Source organism: Pan troglodytes, chromosome 12, assembly GCF_028858775.2.
Source record: "Pan troglodytes isolate AG18354 chromosome 12, NHGRI_mPanTro3-v2.0_pri, whole genome shotgun sequence".
NCBI lineage: Eukaryota > Metazoa > Chordata > Mammalia > Primates > Hominidae > Pan > Pan troglodytes.
In genome coordinates, this window is record NC_072410.2 from 53,896,780 (window position 1) to 53,917,830 (window position 21,051).

The following is a 21,051-nucleotide window of genomic DNA, read 5'->3' on the forward strand; positions in this document are numbered from 1 at the left end:
GCTACCACTGCAGCTTCACCCATAAACATGACCTGCCTTTGTCTATGCTGCTTACAGTACAGGTGTGCACACCTCAGAGTGAATGTGAAATGGCTGCACAGAAGACTCCAGGCTGCTACAGCAAGGGGTGATGAGGCAGAATCAAAAATAATTAAGATAAAAATAAAAAATAGTAGCTAACACTTACTAAGCTCTTACTAAGTCCCAGGCAGTGTTCCAAGGATGTCACCTCATTTAATCCTCATGACAACATCGTGAAGTGGGTAAAAACAGATCCCTGTTTACTCATGCTTCTTTGCTAAGAGAACCCCAATTTAGTTCACACCCATGGTGTGGCTCATAATTGACTGAATGCACCACTGTGTTCTGCCCTGCTTTGCAAGATAGGCATGTCCTCAGCTCCCTGTCCAGCAAGAGGTGGCCACGTGGCTGTGTTCTGAGCAATGGGAGGTCAGGGGAAGTTTTCTGGGATGTTTCTTTTTGCAGATGAAAGAACAGTGCCTCAAAAAGTGGAAGGCATTTGTCCTCCACTCCTTGACTTTGAAAGTTGTCAAATGGCCTGGGGCTGTGGGGGTCACCTTAGAAACATGAGGTGACCAGCATGACCAGCATGACACAAGCCAAAGGACCAAGGATGGTGGAGGGGGAGCTGGGAAAGGGAAGACCCTGAGTCTCTAAGATATTGTGGAGCTGCCCTCCCGCATCTGTACCTCCTATTTCTCGATTTCTCATTAGGAGAGAGAGTTGTCCAGCTGGACTGCCTGGCTCATGTTTAGTTCTGTGTCCTATTATTTGCAGTCAAACATTCTTTACTGAATCAGGTCATTACCATCATTAGCCCCCTTTTGTTGAAGAAACTAAGACTTGAAGAAGGTAAATTATTTTGCCAAGGCTGGTCAGTGGGGAGGGAGTCTCACATGAAACACACACAGACTGATTCCAGGGCCTGCTTTCTGGGTTCTGTCTCTGCCTGCCAGGTTCCAGGTACTAAACTTTGGTAATGTACAGTTGGATGATGGGCAAAGGAAGACAGAACCAGTTAGAGGGGAGTAACAAGGAGAGAACAAAGTAAGAGAAGCTAGACCTATGTAAGAGAAGTGGCAGGGAGACCAAGGTTAAACACACAAATTGACAGAACATCTGGGGTGAGGGTGGAGAAAATGAATTTGACACTCCATTGAGAGAGGTATGTAAAAGGCTGGAGCTAAGGACAGTTCCAGCTGGGAGTGTTTCAAAAGACACAAGTAAAATACAAGAATCCATCTCCTAAAAAAAAAAAAAAAAGTTCTGATCTCTCCATGCTGTCTTTGATACTATACAATGACTAGGGAAGTTACACAGAATGGCCCATGTGGGCCCAGAGCTATAGGTTATTATGAAATAATAAATACCTCATAGCTTCTGTACAACAGATGAACCTTTCTTAGGTCACACTGTATACTTCAGCATTCCTAGTCCAATTGTATATCTCTTCCAGCTGCCACCCTATGGAGTAGAATGAAGAGACGACAATGGAGTCAAAGAAAGAGATGAGAAACAGCTGGCACCAGGTAAATTTGCAGGGTATTTATTAAAGGATAGGCAAGTTCTTAAAATCTTGAGTTACACCAATGTGCTCTGCAGCAAATTTTTAAAAGTTTGAGCTGGAGCTAAGGACATACAATTGTTAATAGCAATATTATCTGTGAACTTTGAACAATTAGTATAAAATCTTGCCAACTTTAATTTCAATCCTATCTTTTCTAACCTTTTCTGGGACCTGGTTCCATTTAGCCAGATTGATTATGCGTTTCTGAATTATTGATGGCACCACTTTGCATGTGCTGCCTCCTCTGATCTGAACCATTTTCCTCCCTCCTCAGAATCATCCCTTGACCAGTCCCTGCTCACCATAGTACTGCTCAAGTGCCATCTTTTGAAGTAGCTCCCCCTACATTTGGTACTAAGTGGTCCTTTTTTGTGTTCCAATAGTAACCTGTACATGCCCCTATTACAGCACTGGTTTTATTGATATGGAAGTATCTACTTACAAGAACTGTGTTTTAAATAATTTAATCCCAATACCTACTAGGAACGTTACCTCTACCATTCCCTCTGCCAAAATATTCTTCTTAGGGCTCTTGTTCTCATTCTCTAGCAAAGCTCTTTATTTATTTCTTTAGTAGTATTAATCACAATCTACAGGTCTTTTATTTATTTGCTTTCTCATATCTGGTTCTCATTTTAGAAGAACCATGGTGTGAAGGCAATGACTATTGTTTTCTTGTATCTATCATGGAGACTGGCATTCACTAGGTGCTCTAAAAATATTTGTTATAAGAAATAATATGTCTGGCACAAAATAGTAAAATCTACTACCTAAAATTGAACCTGGAGCTGCTTTACAGCATATCTTTCCAAAAGCTAATTATCTCTATATTTTGTTGTTGAAAATTTTTATTTTATGAGGACAAGTATTATTAATATGATAATGCAAAAAACAAAATGTGTAGGTAGAAACCATGCAAAAGATTTTTTTTTTTCCTGTGGGATAGTGTCTCCTTGTGACAAGGACTGCATCCTTCTCTGAGACTGTTGGTTCTTTATGAGCTTTAGCCAACACATATTCTCTTTTAAAATTATTCCTTTTGAAACTGCTGGTAGCACTCTTGAACATTCCCTTGCAGGTAGTAACAGAGCAGGGGCCAGACCAGAAGGGACTGCCCTATAGCCAGTGTTGGATACGTGTGATGTTAGCTCCAGCCCAGAATTCTGGTATCTCACTTGTTATCAACTCAACTTACCTATTCAGGTGGGGTGACAAATTCAGAAAATACTGTTTCCTCCACAATTCATGCAAAAAAGAGAAATACCGGGAGTCTGCAAAAAGTTCATGGAAAATGTATATTATGAAAAAACTATATATGGATTTCAAAAATTTTTCTGCACCAAAATAAACTCATACTAACTTATTATAACATGTCTGAACAGTATCTAGCTTGAGGCAATAAGAAGGATAACACATCAGTTTGAAAAGAGCCCGTATCAGAGCAACATGAATTATGATAAAATTGAAGCAAGGAATAATACTGAATTTATGATGAAGCTTGGGTGGAAGAACGGTGAAGTCATTAATGCTTTACAAAACATTTGTGAGGACAATGCCCAAAGAAATCAGCATTTTACAGATAGATAGATAACTCTTTTTAAGAAGAAACAAGATGATATTCAAGATGAAGACCACAGCAGAGATCATCCACATCAATTTGCAAGGAAAAAATTCAACTTGTTTGTGCCCTAACTGAAAAGGACAGAAGATTAACAGCACACAAAATAACCAACACCATAGACATCTTAATTGATTCAGCATATATAATTCTGACTGGAAAATTAAAGCTCATCAAACGTTCCATTTGATGGGTACCAAAACCATTGCACCCAGATCAGCTGCAGACAAGAGCTTTAGTTTCCATGGAAACTAAAGTAAGTGGGATCAAAATCCTGAAGCATTTATCTGACGAATTGTAACAGTAGATGAAACATGGCTTTATCAGTAGGATCCTGAAGACGAAGCATAACCAAAGCAATGGCTACCAAGATGTGGAAGTGGTCCAGTCAAAGCAAAAGTGGACCATTCAAGAGCAAAGGTCATGGCAACAGTTTTCGGGAATGCTCAAGGCATTTTGCTTGTTGGCTTTCTGGAGAGCCAGAGAGTAACAAAATCTGCTTATTATGAAAGTATTTTGAGAAAGCCAAAGCATTAGCAGAAAAATGCCACGGAAAGCTTCAACTAGAGAGTCCTTCTCCACCAGGACAATGCTCCTGCTCATTCCTTTCATATAACAATGGCAATTTTGCAAGAGTTTCAATGAGATTAGGCATTCATCTTACTGTCTTGATTTGGCTCTTCCTGACTTCCTTTTATCTTCTAATTTTAAAAAAATCTTTAAAGGGTAGCCATTTTTCTTCAGTTAATAATGTAAAAAAGACTGCAATGACATGGTTAAATTCCCAGGACCCTCAGTTCTTTAGGGATGGACTAACTAAACGGCTGGTATCATGGCTTACAAAAGTGTCTTCAACTTGATGGAGCCTATATTGAGAAATAAATATTCTGTTTTTCATGTTATCTTTTAATGTCATTTTTTCACAAACTTTTAGAAGTCTCCTTGTATTGTTTGTCACCATGACATAGAGAAGATATGATCTTCTTTTTCTTTGTATTAGTTTTCCTGGCATATCTGACCTTCAGTGTACCTTCAGTACAGGTGATTGTAGAAGAGACGGTCAGATTGGGGAGGGGCACCGAGAATGCCTGATCCACTGTTCACCTGGCCACCCCATCACTTCAACACATATCACTCTCCAAGGGCAATTACATTTCTACTTAGAATAAGTACCCTAAATCTGAGAGGCCCACCTTCCCCCGCAATGGGTACACTTCTATAAAAAGAGCTACTGACTCTTCAGGAGAGAAGTTTGGCTCTCTGTCCCTTTGCATTTCTTAAAACTTCCAGCTCACTCAGAACGGTAGCACACTGAACTACATAAAACACACCAGAATGTAAGGAGCCTTCTCTACCCCTAATTTTCACATCAGTAACAAGTCATTTCTATCTAGTAACCAAGTAATTACTAGTAACCAAGTAACTTCTCATATTTTGCAGGCATTATTAGCATGGAGCACGGTCAATTCAAAACCTGTTTCCCCCACCAATAGCAGTGAGACTTTGGGCTAGTCATGTGACCTTGCCAAACCTTTATTTATTTGCTTGTTTACCTATTTCATGAAATAGGAGTCATCATCCTAATAACACCCACTTCTTTAAGATTTTACTCTCATTTAATAAACTAGCCTAAGTAAATTGCTTAAACAATGTTTGGCAGGTTGTTAAAGCTTAACTTTCACAATAGCAATAAAGATATGATTTGTTAAAATTATAACTAATCGTGATGGATTATAAAAATGTATCATCATCATGAAAAGAATGGTTATTAGTATTAAAGCAAACCTCCTTTGACTCTTGTGTTAAAAATAAATAAATAAATTCAAGCTTAGACCATCTTATTGAAGTGGGGAGAGAAGCGGGGAAAAAACCAAGCCTACGGCCTGACTAATAGTAAGTATTCAACAAACAGTAAATGGTAAGTCTTCAAAAAGAGAGCTCAGTGGTAGAACTCTCCTCTTCTCTGTGAGGAAAAACAAAGATACAGTGATGTTTTTTCTCTAAGGGTGTTTTTTGTTTATTCTGATTTATAATATTTTGTGGGTAAAGTGATCAAGGACATCATAATTAAAGGCATGGGATCCTGAATCCATCGATCCATCAACAAGTATTGACTAGGCCAGAAGCTCTCAAACCTCAGTTCACGTGCCCTTAGTTTCTCAGTGGACATTTCACAGTGCCCCTGGGCTAAAAGAAATACCTAACTGTGCCATTTCTTGGGTAAATCCCACACGATTTGCTAAGCATTTCTGTCTCAATAACTTAGTAGCTGTTTGAAAAAGAATACACATAAATAGGAAGAAAAACAATGCTACTTTTTTGTCATGTGTAAATAACCACAATTACTAATGGGATATGTGCTTTTATAGGGTACTGCCTGGTTTCTCAAACCTTGGAATTAGATTGGACACCACCACCCTCCTTTCCTGTTTCACATTCACTTTTGTGAGACACTTGCATTTTATCACAGCAACAACCAGAAGCCCAGTTTCAAAAGCCTTGATGTAATTGAAAGGAATGTGGATGAACTGATGTTGAAGTTACAAACTACCTCAAACTGGTCATCTGCTCTGGGTCACCAAGATATTGAGGATCGCTGTGCTTTTACCTAAAAAATGTAAAATATCATGGTGCCCTTCTGAGTTTGCTGCAGCTCCTGGTGTGGGAGAACCACCAGGACATAGTTTGAGAACCACCAGACTGTCAATTTTCACGTACCAAGAATTCTGCTAGGCATGTGGCCTAATGCAGTGAAGCAGATGGACACGGTCTGTTCTCCATGAGCCTAACAAGTTAGTGGATGAGACCAACATTAATAAAATAATCTTACCAATAAATTCATGATCACAAACTATGATAAATGCAGTGAAGTGAAGCCAGGGTGTTGCCAGACGGGCCTTGTTCTTAGGCCTGAGAGAAGAATCTATCTTCATTTGGTTCTCAGCAGGTGTTTCTTTTGGCAGAAGCAAACCTATGATTGTAAACACCATCCTTCCTAAAATAATGACTTGCACAGAGAAGAAAACTGGTAGGTACAGAATAGAACTAAAACTAACGATGTTTGTCTTTTTTTCTTTTCTTTTTTTTTTTTTTTTTTTGAGACGGAGTCTCACTCTGTCGCCCAGGCTGGATGGAGTGCAGAGGCGCGATCTCGGCTCACTGCAAGCTCCGCCTCCTGGGTTCACGCAATTCTCCTGCCTCAGCCTCCCAAGTGGCTGGGACTACAGGCACCCGCCACCACGCCCAGCTAATTTTTTGTACTTTTAGAAGAGACGGGGTTTCACCGTGTTAGCCAGGATGGTCTCTCAATCTCCTGACCTCGTGATCCACCCGCCTCTGCCTCCCAAAGTGCTGGGATTACAGGCATGAGGCACTGCGCCCAGCCAACAATGTTTGTGTTAATGAGATGATCTCCGCTCACTACAACCTCCACCTCCCGTGTTCAAGTGATTCTCCTGCCTCAGCCTCCCGAGTAGCTGGGATTACAGGTGCATGCCACCATGTCCAGCTAATTTTCGTATTTTTAGTGGAGACGGGGTTTCACCATGTTGGCCAGGCTGGTCTCAAACTCCTGACCTCAAGTGACCTGCCTGCCTTGGCCTCCCAATGTGCTGGGATTACAGGTGTTAGCCACCATGCCCAGTCCAACACCTGGGGCTTTTAGGATGGATGCCTTTTGTCCAGGTCCCAGGCTGCTTGCAACCTGGAAGCAGGCTGCCTGGCTTCTTGAGCCTCTGTCCCCTGGGTCCCCATCTTCATCTCTAGAGCCCTGCTTTTCAAACTCACACTGGGGCTCAAGAGGCAGGCAAAGGCCCCAGGCCTCTCTTGCCAAACTACTTGTGTGGAGTAACAGGACTCTGGAAAGATAATATTGCAGGGGAGAGTTTTGACCTCAGTCTCTCATCCCCTAGTCCCAGGCTCCATCCTCACCTGGTGTTCTACCCCATCCTTGGGTTGATGGAGTGGCATGAACCTAGAGCTCCCACTAGTGGCAGGAAGTGGGCCACCAACATTTTCTGCCTTTTCATTTGTTTCTTCCCTTCCACATATGCGATCAACAGCCAGGCTTATGGTATACCAGAAGTATCCCAAAATGCTGTCTCCACATTGCAGGGGCTTTTCTCCATACACTGGAAATTTTCCACAGACTTGCAGGGAGCCATGGATGCCTCCAGGACTTGGGAACATCTTTTCATTGTTGGCCCCCAAAGCCTCAGTTAGCAGGAGGGAAGTTTAAAGCTGGGTAGGAAGACTGGGAAGGTCTGGAGTGAGTGGCTTAGAAAAGCTCTACAGCAAGGATTAAGAAAAGCATGCTCTTCTTTTCCTTTCCTCAGTGATGCTTCCTTAGTGTCAGAATGGTGAGATTGGGGGAGTCCAGCATGAAGGGGAAGGAGAGACTTCTCAGCCGCTGCAGTGTAGGCTGCAGATCCACCTGGAGCCCAGGTGCAATGGGCCCCTGTGCTAGACCCCTCGAGGTCCATTCCAGGTCCTGAGAGAACCGAACTGTCGTTGGGAGCAAAATCATTACAGTAATAAGGAATGTGCTTGTCTGGCATATCTCTGCAAACCCATCGTAGTAATAGGTGGATGAGTATAGAATCAGGCATTCAGGGTTGCCGGGTCAAGTTAAATACTGCCTCATCACATCCAGCTAATAAAAATATTATTGTTAATAATAATAGCTGAGGCTGGGCACGGTGGCTCAGGCCTGTAATCCCAGCACTTTGGGAGGCCGAGGCGGGTGGATCACGAGGTCAGGAGATCGCGACCATCCTGGCCAACACGGTGAAACCCAGTCTCTACGAAAAATACAAAAAAAAAAAAATTAGCTGGGCGTGGTGGTGGGTGCCTGTGGTCCCAGCTACTCGGGAGGCTGAGGCAGGAGAATGGCGTGAACCTGGGGGGCGGAGCTTGCAGTTAGCCGAGATCGCGCCACTGCACTCCAGCCTGGGAGACAGCGAGACTCCGTCTCAATAATAATAATAATAATAATAATAGCTGAATAAATAATCTCATAATTAACTATTACAAAGAAAAACCAGGTTTTCCGACCCTGATCCTGGGCCTTTCTCATGACATCGATGGGTTAGCAAGACTTTCGAGTTCTGATCTTACTTATCTTCAGTGATAGAAAATTTAAAACAAAATGAAACAACCACCTGTGGTTTCTAGTTATGAAGACACTAAGATGTTTACTCAGCTGCAGGGGAGATTCTAAAAGATTCTGAAAGTTCTGCCTTTTCATTAGAGAAATAAGTGACAGTCTTAAAAGGGTTACTGTTATGGGCTGAATTGTGTCACCCAAAAATTCATATGTTGAAGTCCTAACCCCCAATATCTCAGAATGTGACTGTATTTAGACACAGAGCCTTCAGAGATAATTAAGGTAAGGTGTGGTCATGATCGCATTAGTGGGCTCCCATCCAATATGACTAGCACCCTTACAAGAAGAGATTGGGATTCAGATGTACACAGTGGTTTGACCATGTGAACACACAGGGAGAGGTCAACTATGCTTCTTCTGCAAGCCAAGGAGAGAGGCCTCAGAAGAAACCAATCCTGCTAACACCCTGATCTCAGATTTCTAGCCTCAGAATCGCAAGGAAATAAATTTCTATTGCTCAAGCCATGGAATCTGTGATATACTTCATTATGACAGTCCTAGAAAACTAATGCACCGAGGTTGAGAGTTTTTCTGAAAATTTTAATGATGATACAGAATGCAACCTGATACCAATAGAGTAGAACTGAGTTTCCAACTCAGGTAATTCCTACTCCAGAGTCTTCATGTAAATCGAAAATATTAATTGTTCACCACCTTGGACTGTTTTGAAACAATGGCTTTTAAAGGGCTGTTAAAGAACATTTTGGAGGAAGTTTTTTTAGTGAAGACTGATTTCCAAATGCGTTAAGGGCCACTCCAGGCCTACGTCCTGGTGCAGTAGGCTTCCGGCAGAGGGCGCACATCTGGACTCTGCATCTCCTCCAGGTGCTTCCTCCAAACTAAGTGCTGGTGTGAACACGGGTCCTGAAAGGCAAAATGGAAGGTCCAGGTCCTCAGGCCGCCACGGTTTGTGTCAGCTCATTGCTGCACCGGAAGCTCGGAATGTGCACATTGGGTCAAGGACTTGAGACTTCCCGTAGTGGCTTTGTGTCGTCACAGCCCATTTTCTCAGTCTGTGTCAGAGGCCTAGAGGCTCTCACTATGGCATGGACCCTCATCCTCGAGCCCCACTACTCAGAGGAGCTGGGAAGAATTTCCACCCTTCCTAGTGGCAAGTCTCACTGTGAGAGCAGAGTGCCACCAGGCAAACAGGGCAGAAAGACTGCTTTAAGGAGAATCCTTATATTGGGGGTTATGAAGTGCAATACACCCTCATCCTCACGCTAACACTGGTACCATGTAGCCCAAGCTTGTCTAACCTGCAGCCCGCGGGCTGTGTATGGCCCAGGACAGCTTTGAATGTGGCCCAACGCAAATTTGTAAACTTTCTAAAACATTATGAGATTTTTTTTTTTCTCATCAGCTATCATTAGTGTGAGTGTATGTTATTTGTGACTCCAGACAATTCTTCTTTTCCAATGTGGCCCAGAGAAGCCAAAAGACTGGACACCCCTGATGTGGCCCTTTCATCCATAGTAGCCTATTTTGTCCTAAAGACGGTCTTGTGCATTGAGTAGGCCAGGCCTCCACACTACCACAGTTTACAGGCAAGGAATGTGATATTTCATAGGATGACCCTGACTGGCACCTACATTGCTAGCCAAAGAATGGCACAAAGATGTGGACAGAAGAGACAACCTTAAGCAGCTGACTGCTGGCTCCTGCAACAGTGTCATCATGGCATTTGTCCTGGGGTCCCAAGGAAAGAAAACAAATCTGCGGCTGAGGAACAGGCTGAGTTGACAAAGCGGCTTCCACAGTAACATAAGGACAAAGGGTGTATGTAGATATGCACGTGGTAGCAGGTTCTACTAAAGGAACCTGGACCGACCATTCTGTAAGTACCCACTACACTCAAGGAAGGTATCTGAGCTTGTATTGTTGGTAGGCAAAGGTTTATAAGGCAGAGAGGCGTGTGGTAGTTCTATTAGATGTGTAGTACACCTGGAAGTAGACAATTAAAAACTTGGAACACTTCTCACAAGGTAATACTGTGTTTAAACTTAACCAGCACCACCCTCCACCTGGACTAGACTAAGGAAGTCATTTTAGAATTGGAAGTCTGACCTTATAATTTTGCAGCCTACTGAATCTGTCCACTACTAAATCTTTCTGATATTGACTTCATTATCTACAAAAATATCTTCTCATCTACCATTAGTAATAATAACAATAATAATAGTTTCATTTACTAATCAAGAGATTTTTTTAGGTGGGCTTCTTAGAAATCTCTGGGGAGCTAAGACTCCCTTAAACTCCTCTGTCTCTGAGTTTTTACTTAGGTTCCATTAACAACTGTGGCACACCTTAACTTCCTCATTGTCAATGTGCTACACTGCCGTTTCTACTCTACTGAGACCATCTGTTGGAGAGTCATTCAGCTGCCTCTATGGCTCCTTGATGCGAGCTGAAAATAGTGCCTACTTTAGACTGATGCAGCCTTGCAGGCTTAGGAAGCTGACTGTGCCTTGGCAGGGAAGAAAAGGCACCCTTTCCCTGGCTGAACCATCAGGGTGAAAGGCTCCAAGAAGAGAGTGCAGGCTGGCCTGGAGCTGCTTTGCTTCTTCCTTTTTTTTTTTTTTTTTTTGACAGAGTCTCACTCTGACCCCACAGCCAACATTATCCAGTGGCACAATCTTGGCTCACTGCAACCTTCTCCTCTCAGGTTCAAGTGATTCTCCTGCTTCAGCCTCCTGAGTAGTTGGGATTACAGACACGTGCCACCACGCCCAGCTAATTTTTGTATTTTTAGTAGAGACAGGGTTTCACCACGTTGACCAGGCTGGTCTCAAACTCCTGACCTCAAGTGATCCGCCCGCCTTGGCCTCCCGAAGTGCTGGGATTACAAGCGTGAGCCACAGTGCCCGGCAGGAGCAACTTTTTGCCCCCAGCCTTACAACTGTACCTGGGACCTAGAGGTCCTCATCCCCTGGAATTCCAAATGGCGCACTCCCTCTGCCTCCAGCTTCCCTCTGATTCTCTCTGTGGGGTTTCTAACCTCTGGGCCACCCCACCTCACTGCTGGCTGTGCCCTTCAGTTGAGCGGTCCAGGAAGTGCCTCTGCCTTACCTGATATGCTCTGCATAACTCTCTTTTGCTGCCAGGTGGGAATTTCAATTCTGCTCTTGCCTCTCTCTTCACTTCACTGTGATTTCCAGTAAATCTCCATATTTCAAGTTGGCTAAGCTTGGCTATTAATATGTGCAAGCAGAGTAATTTGCCAAAGAGCCAATTTGACAGATGAGCAATTTACTCAATTATTGGAGATTTTTTTGAAGTGTTAACTTTGCCCTAAATCTGCCCCAGCGCAGAAGTTTTCAGAAAAATGTTTCCTCTGGGCACAGGACAATTTGCAGAGTCATTGTGTTGCCAAAGGCACGAGTAAAAGCAGAAGCAAGTGACTTTGTTGTAAAAAGGGAATATAGTGTCCAGCCCTGAAGTTTTTGTTCAGATTAACTCAGTTCATACAAATAAAGCACTTAGAGCAGTCTGGCAGGCAATAGCTAGCCCCCAATAAATGTCAATGATTATTACTATTATTAGTACTATAATAATTACTACTTTAATTTAATATATGCATTTAAATTCTATGAATCAAACTTTACACTAGATGAAAAATAAAAACAATTTAAATGAGGATGCCAGGGAAAGAAAATAGCAATCCTAGTGGTCCGTATTCTTAGTCTCATCATTAACAGTACTTTATAACTACACTCACACCTTAGTGACCAGGGTGTACACATAAAGCTATAAATTGGGGGACCTTATATAAAATTTCTGGTGATTTTCAAGGATAATTTTGACCAAAGGGATTTTTATCTTATCGACTTACAAATTAGACTCCCAATATGATGTGGTTGCCCTGACTTCTGAATCTTTGAGGGGGAAGAGGGTTTTATAAACTTATTTAAGCATGGAATCCATTGTTCAAAGAGTATATCGTGCAAAGAAAAGCCTTCCAAGGATAAGCTTTGGGAAGCACTTCTTTAATGAATTACATTGAGATCTTCAGAGGACAGAAACTTAATCTCGAGTTAGAGACATGCTGTCATTACCAAAACCACATATAGAGCATCTCTCCTCAGTTAGACAAGAACCAAAGGCAACTGACGTGACTGCTCTCTCCTTGGAAGGACGGCAGGAGCCATGGCGCTGTGAACTCAAACTTCAGGGAGCTTCAGACCCTCCTGCTTGTGACCATACCCATGCCTGGGCTCTTGACTATTTAAATGTGTTTTGAAAACAACTCTCATTATAGAAATGAAAAGCCTGAAGCTTTCTCAGCAAAAATGGTTTAACTGATGATACTCTACAAAGAATAAATAGATCAATCTAATTGAACCAACCAAACCAGTCAATTGTTCTAATAGAGTAAATAGTATCAAATAGGTAGGAAGAATATGAGCCATATCTTATGGCTTATACTGGGTGGGGTGGCCCAGAGGTTAGAAGGTTTAACTGATGATACTCTACAAAAAATAAATAGATAAATCTAATTGAACTGACCAAACCAGACAATTTTTCTAATAGAGTAAATAGTATCAAATAGGAAGAATATGAACCATTATCCTCAATGTGAATGTGGACTAATTATTACTTTTATGGTCATTACTTAGACACAGGTTGAGTGTTTCCTTTGACACTCAAGCCACTGTGGTTGGATGATCCAATACTAGAATCAGGTAGACGTGGTTTTGATGCTTGCTTCTGTCAGTTATATTTTCTCAGTTCTAAGTAGCCATCAATTTGTAAGATGTTCCATTTTAAATGCACCAATCAACTATAAAATACATACTGAATTTCAAAAGTATTAGAATGAAAAAAAAATGTCTCTTAGAAATGGGATATGAACTGTGAGCCTGAGCAGATTACTTAACCTTTCTAAGTCTCGGTTTTCTCATCTGTAAAATGGGGATGATAGTAGCCGCTGCCTCATAGTTTTCTGTGAAAATTAATTAGTACATTGCAGGTAAAGCAGAAAACACCATGCTTAGGGAATTGAAAGCACTCAATATTTGCATTTTTAAAAACTATGTCTTTAGTCAAGCATAACTCTTTTAAAATGCCATTAACTATAGGAGGAAGAATCAGTGTTGTAACATTTTGCTATTCCTTGAGTGCAATCTATGTGTACTAAGTAAAGACATCATTGGTAACACAACTACCAAGATTATCTAGGGATCAACTATCTCAAGATAGGCATAGCAATTGCTGGATGCCATATGATTTCCATGTATTTTATTTCTCCAATAGTACTCACATTCTTTGGGAGCTGTATTCTAATACTTTCAGAAAAGCCATGGGAACACACCAGAGTGACTGCTCGAGTAAATAAGTAGCATACACAGCAAGCCAAACCATTGATGTACACATCACTGGGCCCAATACTATGAAATCTCACATAAGAAACTTGAAAGTGAAAGGTGGAATTCTGAGGATACTGGTTTTGCTTAATAAACAGCATTTCAACAGGTGAGTCAACTTAGTATTGCAGAGCATGGTGTTGGCTTTTTTCTGATTGGGGCTAGTTTTTCATTAAAGGCAATATCTAGCACTGAAATAGACACAGTACCTAGTCCCAACCACCTGCTTCCTGGTGAGTCAGTTCAAGTTCTCACAATTGTGTCTGTGTCCAGCCCCAGACCAGCTGAGCTGGGTCATGTGCTCACCCAGATCTTTCCCTAAAAGAGGACTGACAGGGAAACCACTGCCCTCTTTCACATCCAGGGAAGGAGCGACTTCTAAGAGAAATAGGGTTTTGTATCCTCGCCAAAGTGTCAGGAATGATCAAATGTGAAAAACAGAGGGCAAATCCGTGTTAGTGCGTCATTAGGTGGGTGTTGTTTCTAAAGTGATCACATGGTAACACTTCCTCTGCTCGCTGACCCACCAGCAGTGTTTTGGAAACAGTCAGCCCACGTGAAATGGGCTGAAGACATCCCAGTGTCCTCCTCTCAGAAGCTGTGAGCCCCCAGTCAGGGCGGGCTGTCTTAGCCTGTAAACGTCCACAGGGCCAGAGCCTATATTTAACTGATGACACATCTTACGAGGGGGAAGGGATGGGGAATCTGTGACCCTGTTTCCTCCCACCAACACCAGCCCATTCACACAGAGCCTTTTGAAGGTCTCACTGGCAGTACTCCTTCAAACTTACCCAATATGCCCCACTCAAAGGCCCTCCCAGGCTTGTGGGAACAGAAAGATTTCTTGAAATGGAAAGGAGGGTTGTGAATGAGTGAGGAAATTCAGCATGGAGATATGAGAGGCTCACTCCTTAGCCACACGGAACCAGGGACTCCAAGGCAACCCCATTCCCAGAGTTCTTTCGAGGGCAGAGCTAATGACATGGGACCAAGAATTGACTCCAGGAAAGGGCATGGTGATGTGTGGCCTCCCAGACAGCCTCAGAACAAGCAGGTGGATTTGACTTAGGCTGTGGGGAAGGCAACAGCCTCTGTATATTTTTCCATCTTGATGCTGAGTCAGAAAGGCAGTTAGTGGTTCTTTCCAGAACCCCTGCCAGCCTTTTAAAGAAAAAGTCTTTGCAGATTTTGCTTTAGTCCATCTCTGCCAAGGGGTCATTTTCTATGTTGTACTTCCTCCCTATGTGAGGGCAAGGATAATGTAGCCTCGTGTAGACTGTATATATGCTTCAGTTCCTAGCTAAGCCACATTGAGACCTCAGTAAAACAGGTCTGATTGCAATCAGAAAAGAGTTGATTTGAGATTTAAAGGAAATGACATGGATACAGTGCTCACCAGAAAGTATTAAAATGGTATTTGTTGCTTATTATTTGTAGTTATTGTCATGATATTGCTACTGATGCTGAACAAAGACCCAAGAACCAGGGTGATGTTTAGCATGGGCTGGCCTCAGCAGGACTGAAAGGACATCAATAAAGGAGAACAGAGAGAAGGAAGGAGGACAAGTGCCAACTTTGAGCAGGTATCAGGTGTATGTGGGGGCAAACCATTTCTCCGTCCACCCTGATGATGAGTCCCCGTTTCCCTTTTTAAGGCCGGATTTTTGCACCCTCACCCCACCTAAGGCAGCCAGGGCCCCACACTGCAATACTCCTAGGTAACATCCATACTTTTTTTTTTTTTTGAGATAGAGTCTCGCACTGTCACCCAGGTTGGAGTGCAATGGCGATATCTCGGCTCACTGCAACCTCCGCCTCTCAGGTTCACGTGATTCTCCCGCCTCAGCCTCCCGAGTAGCTGGGATTACAGGCGCACACCACCATACCCGGCTAATTTTTTGTATTTTTGGTAGAGACAGGGTTTCACTATGTTGGCCAGACTGGCGTCGAACTCCTGACCTCGTGATCTGCCCGCCTCGGCCTCCCAAAGTGCTGGGATTACAGGCGTGAGCCACTGTGCCTGGCCAACATCCATACTCTTGATCTGTTCCTCCACCCACAGCACTGCTTATCTGTCCAGGCTCTCGTTCCTTCATTACACAGCTTTCTGCTGGGAATCAGATAACTAATATAAAGATGATACTAACGATTAATGGAGGCTTCATGGAGTCTCCCAGAAATATCACGTTTGTGGTTAATTTCCAAAGGCTACTGGTAGGGATTTCTCAATCTACCATGAGTCTGAAAAAGAGATGATTTTCATCAGAGCTATTCTCAGGACTCTTTAAATCAGGCCCTCAAGTGCTTATCTTCTTTGCCTATGTTTAGAGTCAACCCTTAAAGCAAGTAAACAGTATCCCCATATATTTAGGAATTCTCAAAATCCTTGGATTTGTTCATACTAAGCTACTGTTATACTCATTTTTAAAAAAATTTTTGGGCTCACTTTTCACCATCTGCATAATGGGCATATAACATAAATCCATTCTGTATCACTTAATCATGTCTTATCCTAGATGAATAAACACATGAAAAATCAGCCTGTAAATCAGAGAATGTAGCTGTGTTAACTGGAGATGGGAAAGGGGAGCAGGTAGAATTAATATTACCATTAGTCATGACTAAAGCCAAACTTAGCAGTTTTAAAACTATTTAACCATCCTGATTGTATATTGGAATCAACTGGGAATTTTTCTTTTAACTACCAATTCTTAGGCCCCATCCCCAAAGATTCTGATTCAATTGATATGAAGTAAGATCTGAGCATCAGAATTTTTGTTTACAGTTCCTAAGGTAATTCTCTTGTGCCACCAAGACTGAGAACCAGTGTTTTAAAATAGTATTGGGAATACACAGTAGGTGAAAAACTGGCATCATATTAGGTGGGTCTTGGTTGTGATCATGAGCTGAGGAGAGCTCTATATTCTGGAAGCACTCAGCAACGGATATTCAATGGGGTTCACACCATGGTTGCAGTTTGGGGGAAAGAACCCTTGGAGAGAAAGCAAGAACCACAAGAATCACTGAATCATGGGTTAGAGGAGCCCTCCAAAATCACCTCCTTCAATCCTCTTCCTAATTTCTGTGTGAGCACTGGCCATTTAATTTATGTTTCTGGGCCTCAGTTCCCCTGTCCATTAAATAAACAGGTTGAATTAAATACAATCAGAGTGTTTTCCAGTTTTTATCCTATGATTCTAAGAGAGTTTCCAGCATCAGAAGAAATAGAAGCTACAGTTACACAGCTGTGTCGATATTCTCTCCTGGGACATCATCTGAGCCACAAGCCCCCTGGCTCCAGCCTCTCTGCTGCTGCTGGCCAGATGCCACCCTGAGCTTCTGAGTGGCAGCTGGAGCTCCACCCTCAGGGCCTCCCTCCCATCATTCTCTGGCAGGATGAAAGGTTTTGTGTAATTCTTGTAAATGCAGCCCATTTTAATTGCAGAAGCAGCCTCCAAGTGTTTTCTCTGCTCTCCAGCAAGCACGTGACCTGACCACTGCTGCTATCTGGAAAGGAAGTGGTGGAATGTGGAAGTTTACAGGGCGTTCGTGTACACGCATCTTCTGGCCCAGAGCCCGTGGAATCCAGCCAGCAGTTGCTGTGCCACTGTGTTCTCTGGCCTCCCCCTCTCAGCGGCCTTGGGCAGCCTGGGAATCTCCGGCTTCGTGCTTTTCTGAGGGGACAGGCCTTTGAGCAGAGTTTTAGGAAGTTGGTCAAAACAACAACAACAACAAAATGTTTATAGTTTACATCCTTTGCAGCTGTCTATGCACTAGGAATGCCACACATGGTCTCTCCAGACTGCAGGCTCTGAACAGAATCCACTGGAAGGGGATCATCCCAGCCAATACCCTAGTACAAATTGTCCTATCCAGTGTACAGACTTACTGGAAAAGCATCATATCTGCCCCAAACTTAAGAGTACCCTGATAAGGGACATGCTTGAGGCTCTGACAGAAAAGGAGTTTGGGAGGGAAGAGGGCAAGGGGTTTTCAAATGCACATTGAAGACCTTTCTGGGTTCTCAGCTCATGAGCAAAGAGGAGAGCGGCTAACATAAAGGTGAGGGTGTGGCTGGGAAAAAGGCAAAGTTGATGGAGTCCTTTCCATGGAAGGGCTCTGAAAGTACAGGTAGGAGCGACAGAGTCCAACAGCACCCCTTGACACAGGTCAGTCTCCAGGTATTGCCTTCTAGAACCTGGTCCTTTGGTCCAGGTGAGACCTGGAGCTACCCTGTCATGCAATCACATGCATGCCTTTTGAGGGCATTAAAACAGTGCCATCAGACTCCAGATCTTCTTTTCTGGCCCTCAGGGGCTCCCTCCTCCCAGCCTTTTCCAGCAGGATGAAGGGGTTTGTGTGACCCTTGCACTCATAAGGTCCCAGGGTCCAAAAAAAACCCTGTTTCTTGTCTTCTCCTTGTATGCAAGGTGGTACAGGAGCAAATAGTAGCAACTTAAGCGAGCCAAACTCTTCTCTTGATTGTGAAGAGGGATTGACACTTGCAGGCTAGGCTGTCTAGTGCTTCTGAGGCCAACAGCTGCTCTGTTGTCTCATAATACTGGTGGAAAAAAGTAGAATGAGAGACACTGCCAGACCAGGAGGTAGTTGGGATTCAAACGTGGCACTTCCACTCAGCACGAGCTCTGGCTCCCGGACCCAGTAAGGTCCAATGACACGGGCCTCCAAACAGACTTGAGAGCCTCCTCTTTGCATCTTCAGACAAATGTTTTCTTTGGAAATTGTGACAGCAGCCACTTCCATATTCAACTCTGTTTTAGCCCCCAAAGAGTCAGTGTGAGGAATCCGTGGGAGAACACAAGGATATGTGACTGGCAGAAATGCAGGCACTCGCCAACGTAAGTCAGGTGGTCAATAAGTGTTTCCATGTTTGCTATTCTGTAATTTAAAAACACCTAAAACTCAGGAATCCCAATATTTTATTGCTTTTCTTATGAATGTTCCAGATGAGTTTCCCCTCAATCTTCTGCAAGCAGGCCTAGATAGGAATGCCGTAGGAGTCGCCCTCCTTCTCCATCAGTCTGGTCCTCAAAGGGGCTGGCGTTGGTGGAGCAGGGCCTGAGTAGCAGGACCAAGAAATGCTGATGCTACTGTCTGTACTTTCACTCTGTGGGTAATAAGTCCTGGCCATAGGAAGGGAGGACTAACCAGAGTGAAGAAGACAGAGAGAAAAAGGAATGACAGAGGAGGCCCATGTGCTGGGAAGGCTAAACTCTCACTGCAGCAACCATAGATTCCAAATCACTAATTAAGCCATGGGGCTTCAAGAGTTCAAGCACATTTATGGGAGCAGTGGGATGAAAGATATAAATTTGGTACAGGTAATACCTCCTGGGCAACTGGGTCAGGGGTCTCCAGAGCTGAAAGCACACTTGGGAACATCTATTGATCTTTGTTTTTATCTCATCATTATTCAGTTACTGTTCTGTGTATTTTATAATATACATTATGGAGTACTATAGTAGTATATATATATAATTTATAAATAAATAAATATATTGGGGGGTGTATGCTCAAACATTTTCTGTTGACGAGTTACCCAGTCAAAAGAGCTTGGAGACCATCCAATTAGAATGATAACAACAAAAAAAGACTCAACCAACCTACCTAGAGGTCCGGGGCCTGACCAGGGCCTCTGCCAAGCTGGCTCGACATAGAAGGGGAAGAATCAGCTGTCCACTGGGAAAGCCCCTCTCCCACCTATCATCTAGTGCCTGTTGTCCCTTTAAGGGTAAAATCACTTGCATTTTGGTGAAACAGGAAAAAAGAAACTATTATCATGAAAATTACTGTCTAAAACCACAACAAATCCTATCATAGTAGGAAACGTTTGTTCCCAGGCCCTCCATACACAATTAAAAAGCAAGTAGGGACTAGATTACCTCTTCTCATGTAATTCCCACAGCAATTGTGTGAAATACAGAAGAAATGGGGGCTCCGCAAGTATAGAAACACCTGTCCCTGAAAGGCAAGTCAGGACTGAAATTCAGCCCATGCCCTGCTCAGCAAGCCACCTGCCCCAAGGAAGGAGTGTCTTTTGCTAATTCTCACAAAGGTGCCGTATGGATTAGCAATAGCCTTTTTTTTTTAATTTTTGCTTTATTTGAATATAATTTTCTCATCAATTTTGCTTGTATAAATACAGTTTGTTGCTTGTTCTGGTTTAGTCTAATAGTAAGTTGGAGAAGTCCTGGAGAATGGGCATCCTGGTGGGGTGGCAGAATGGGGTTCTCGCTTCAGCAGATGCAGCCCCCCAAACACAGCACTCCATGGATGAGGACTCAAAAGATGAATGTCATTTTCTGGCCCTGTGTCTCAGAGATGCCCTGAGGCTGTCTGACAAGGTGAGCTGTTCCACACAAAAAACAAAGAATTAATCACACCTCAGTCCAGCCTGAGTTGGGGCCAGTCTATTGCCTGGGTCCTGAGATGTGCTGCCTCAAACGTCTTCACTGGACGTGGTCATGCCTGAGACCAGAATGGAATAGAACAATCCATTTGAATACAGCGATGGATGGGATGGTCAGAGATGTCCACACACATCTCTGCTCACCCTCACCTTCCTGCAAACTCCATTCATTTATTTATGGGGAAATTTGATGTTTCCCTCAAATGTCCTTTCCCTCTCAGAGAGTAATTTTGTTTCCCCGTCATCAGATAGCACTGAGAAAGGGGCCAGAGTTGGGCCTCTCTGGGGCTGTCCCTGCAGTATTCCTGGGACCCTTAAGCCTCGGTCTTGGGTTCCTTCATGGATTTGACAAATTCCTTGACTTCTTCTTCCAAGGCCTTGTTCCTCTTCTCAACATCCTCCCGGGAGCGCTCCATGTTGCGGAGGCTGATCTCTAGGGCTGCAGACTTCTTCTTTTCCTTCTCCAGTTCTTCATTGAGCCTCACCACTTTAGCCCAAACGTCATAATTTTCCTTCTCAAGGCTACAGGGAAGGAAAGAAAAGAATGAAAGAATGTGGCATTCATTCTAGGCTCTTCCTTCCCCCTTGCTCACAACCTGCTGCTCATTTTCCTTTCAAATCACAAGACCCTTATCCAACCTCTCAGCTACGTCCCTCTTCCCACATGAAGATGTCCCAGGAAACCTGAATCCCCACAGTACTTCTGAGCCCCTCATTTGTCATTTTTTTTTTTTTTGATGGAGTCTCGCTCTGTCGCCCAGGCTGGATGGAGTGCAGTGACGCGATCTCGGCTCACTGCAAGCTCCGCCTCCCAGGTTCACACCATTCTCCTTCCTCAGCCTCCCAAGTAGCTGGGACTGCAGATGCCCGCCACCATGCCCAGCTAAT

At 43.4% G+C, this 21,051-nt stretch overlaps 1 protein-coding gene and 2 long non-coding RNA genes across 10 annotated transcripts in view; 1 reads left to right on the plus strand and 2 right to left on the minus strand.

Moving 5' to 3' along the window:
• Positions 1-1,462: 1,462 nt before the first annotated feature.
• On the plus strand, positions 1,463-16,898 carry LOC107973504 (uncharacterized). Of its 2 annotated transcripts, none has more exons than XR_010149107.1 (3): positions 1,463-1,550; positions 13,624-13,842; positions 15,171-16,898. It is a non-coding gene; the product is annotated as an uncharacterized LOC107973504 (long non-coding RNA). The 2 variants fall into 2 exon arrangements; XR_008546273.2 differs by lacking the exon at positions 1,463-1,550 and adding an exon at positions 9,381-10,207.
• On the minus strand, positions 8,890-11,753 carry LOC134807814 (uncharacterized). The gene is made up of 2 exons (XR_010149108.1): positions 11,440-11,753; positions 8,890-9,234 (listed from the first exon to the last, which is right to left on the minus strand). It is a non-coding gene; the product is annotated as an uncharacterized LOC134807814 (long non-coding RNA).
• Positions 16,899-19,833: 2,935 nt separating the features above from the next.
• Positions 19,834-21,051, minus strand: part of ARHGAP25 (Rho GTPase activating protein 25) — a 92,171-nt gene continuing 90,953 nt past the window's right edge. For all 7 annotated transcript variants that reach the window (XM_001135470.7, XM_009442604.5, XM_063789023.1 and 4 more), the window contains one exon: positions 19,834-20,685. In XM_001135470.7, coding sequence (XP_001135470.1) covers positions 20,478-20,685 — 208 coding nt within the window. In that variant the 3' untranslated portion in view covers positions 19,834-20,477. The remainder of the gene's footprint in view (positions 20,686-21,051) is intronic.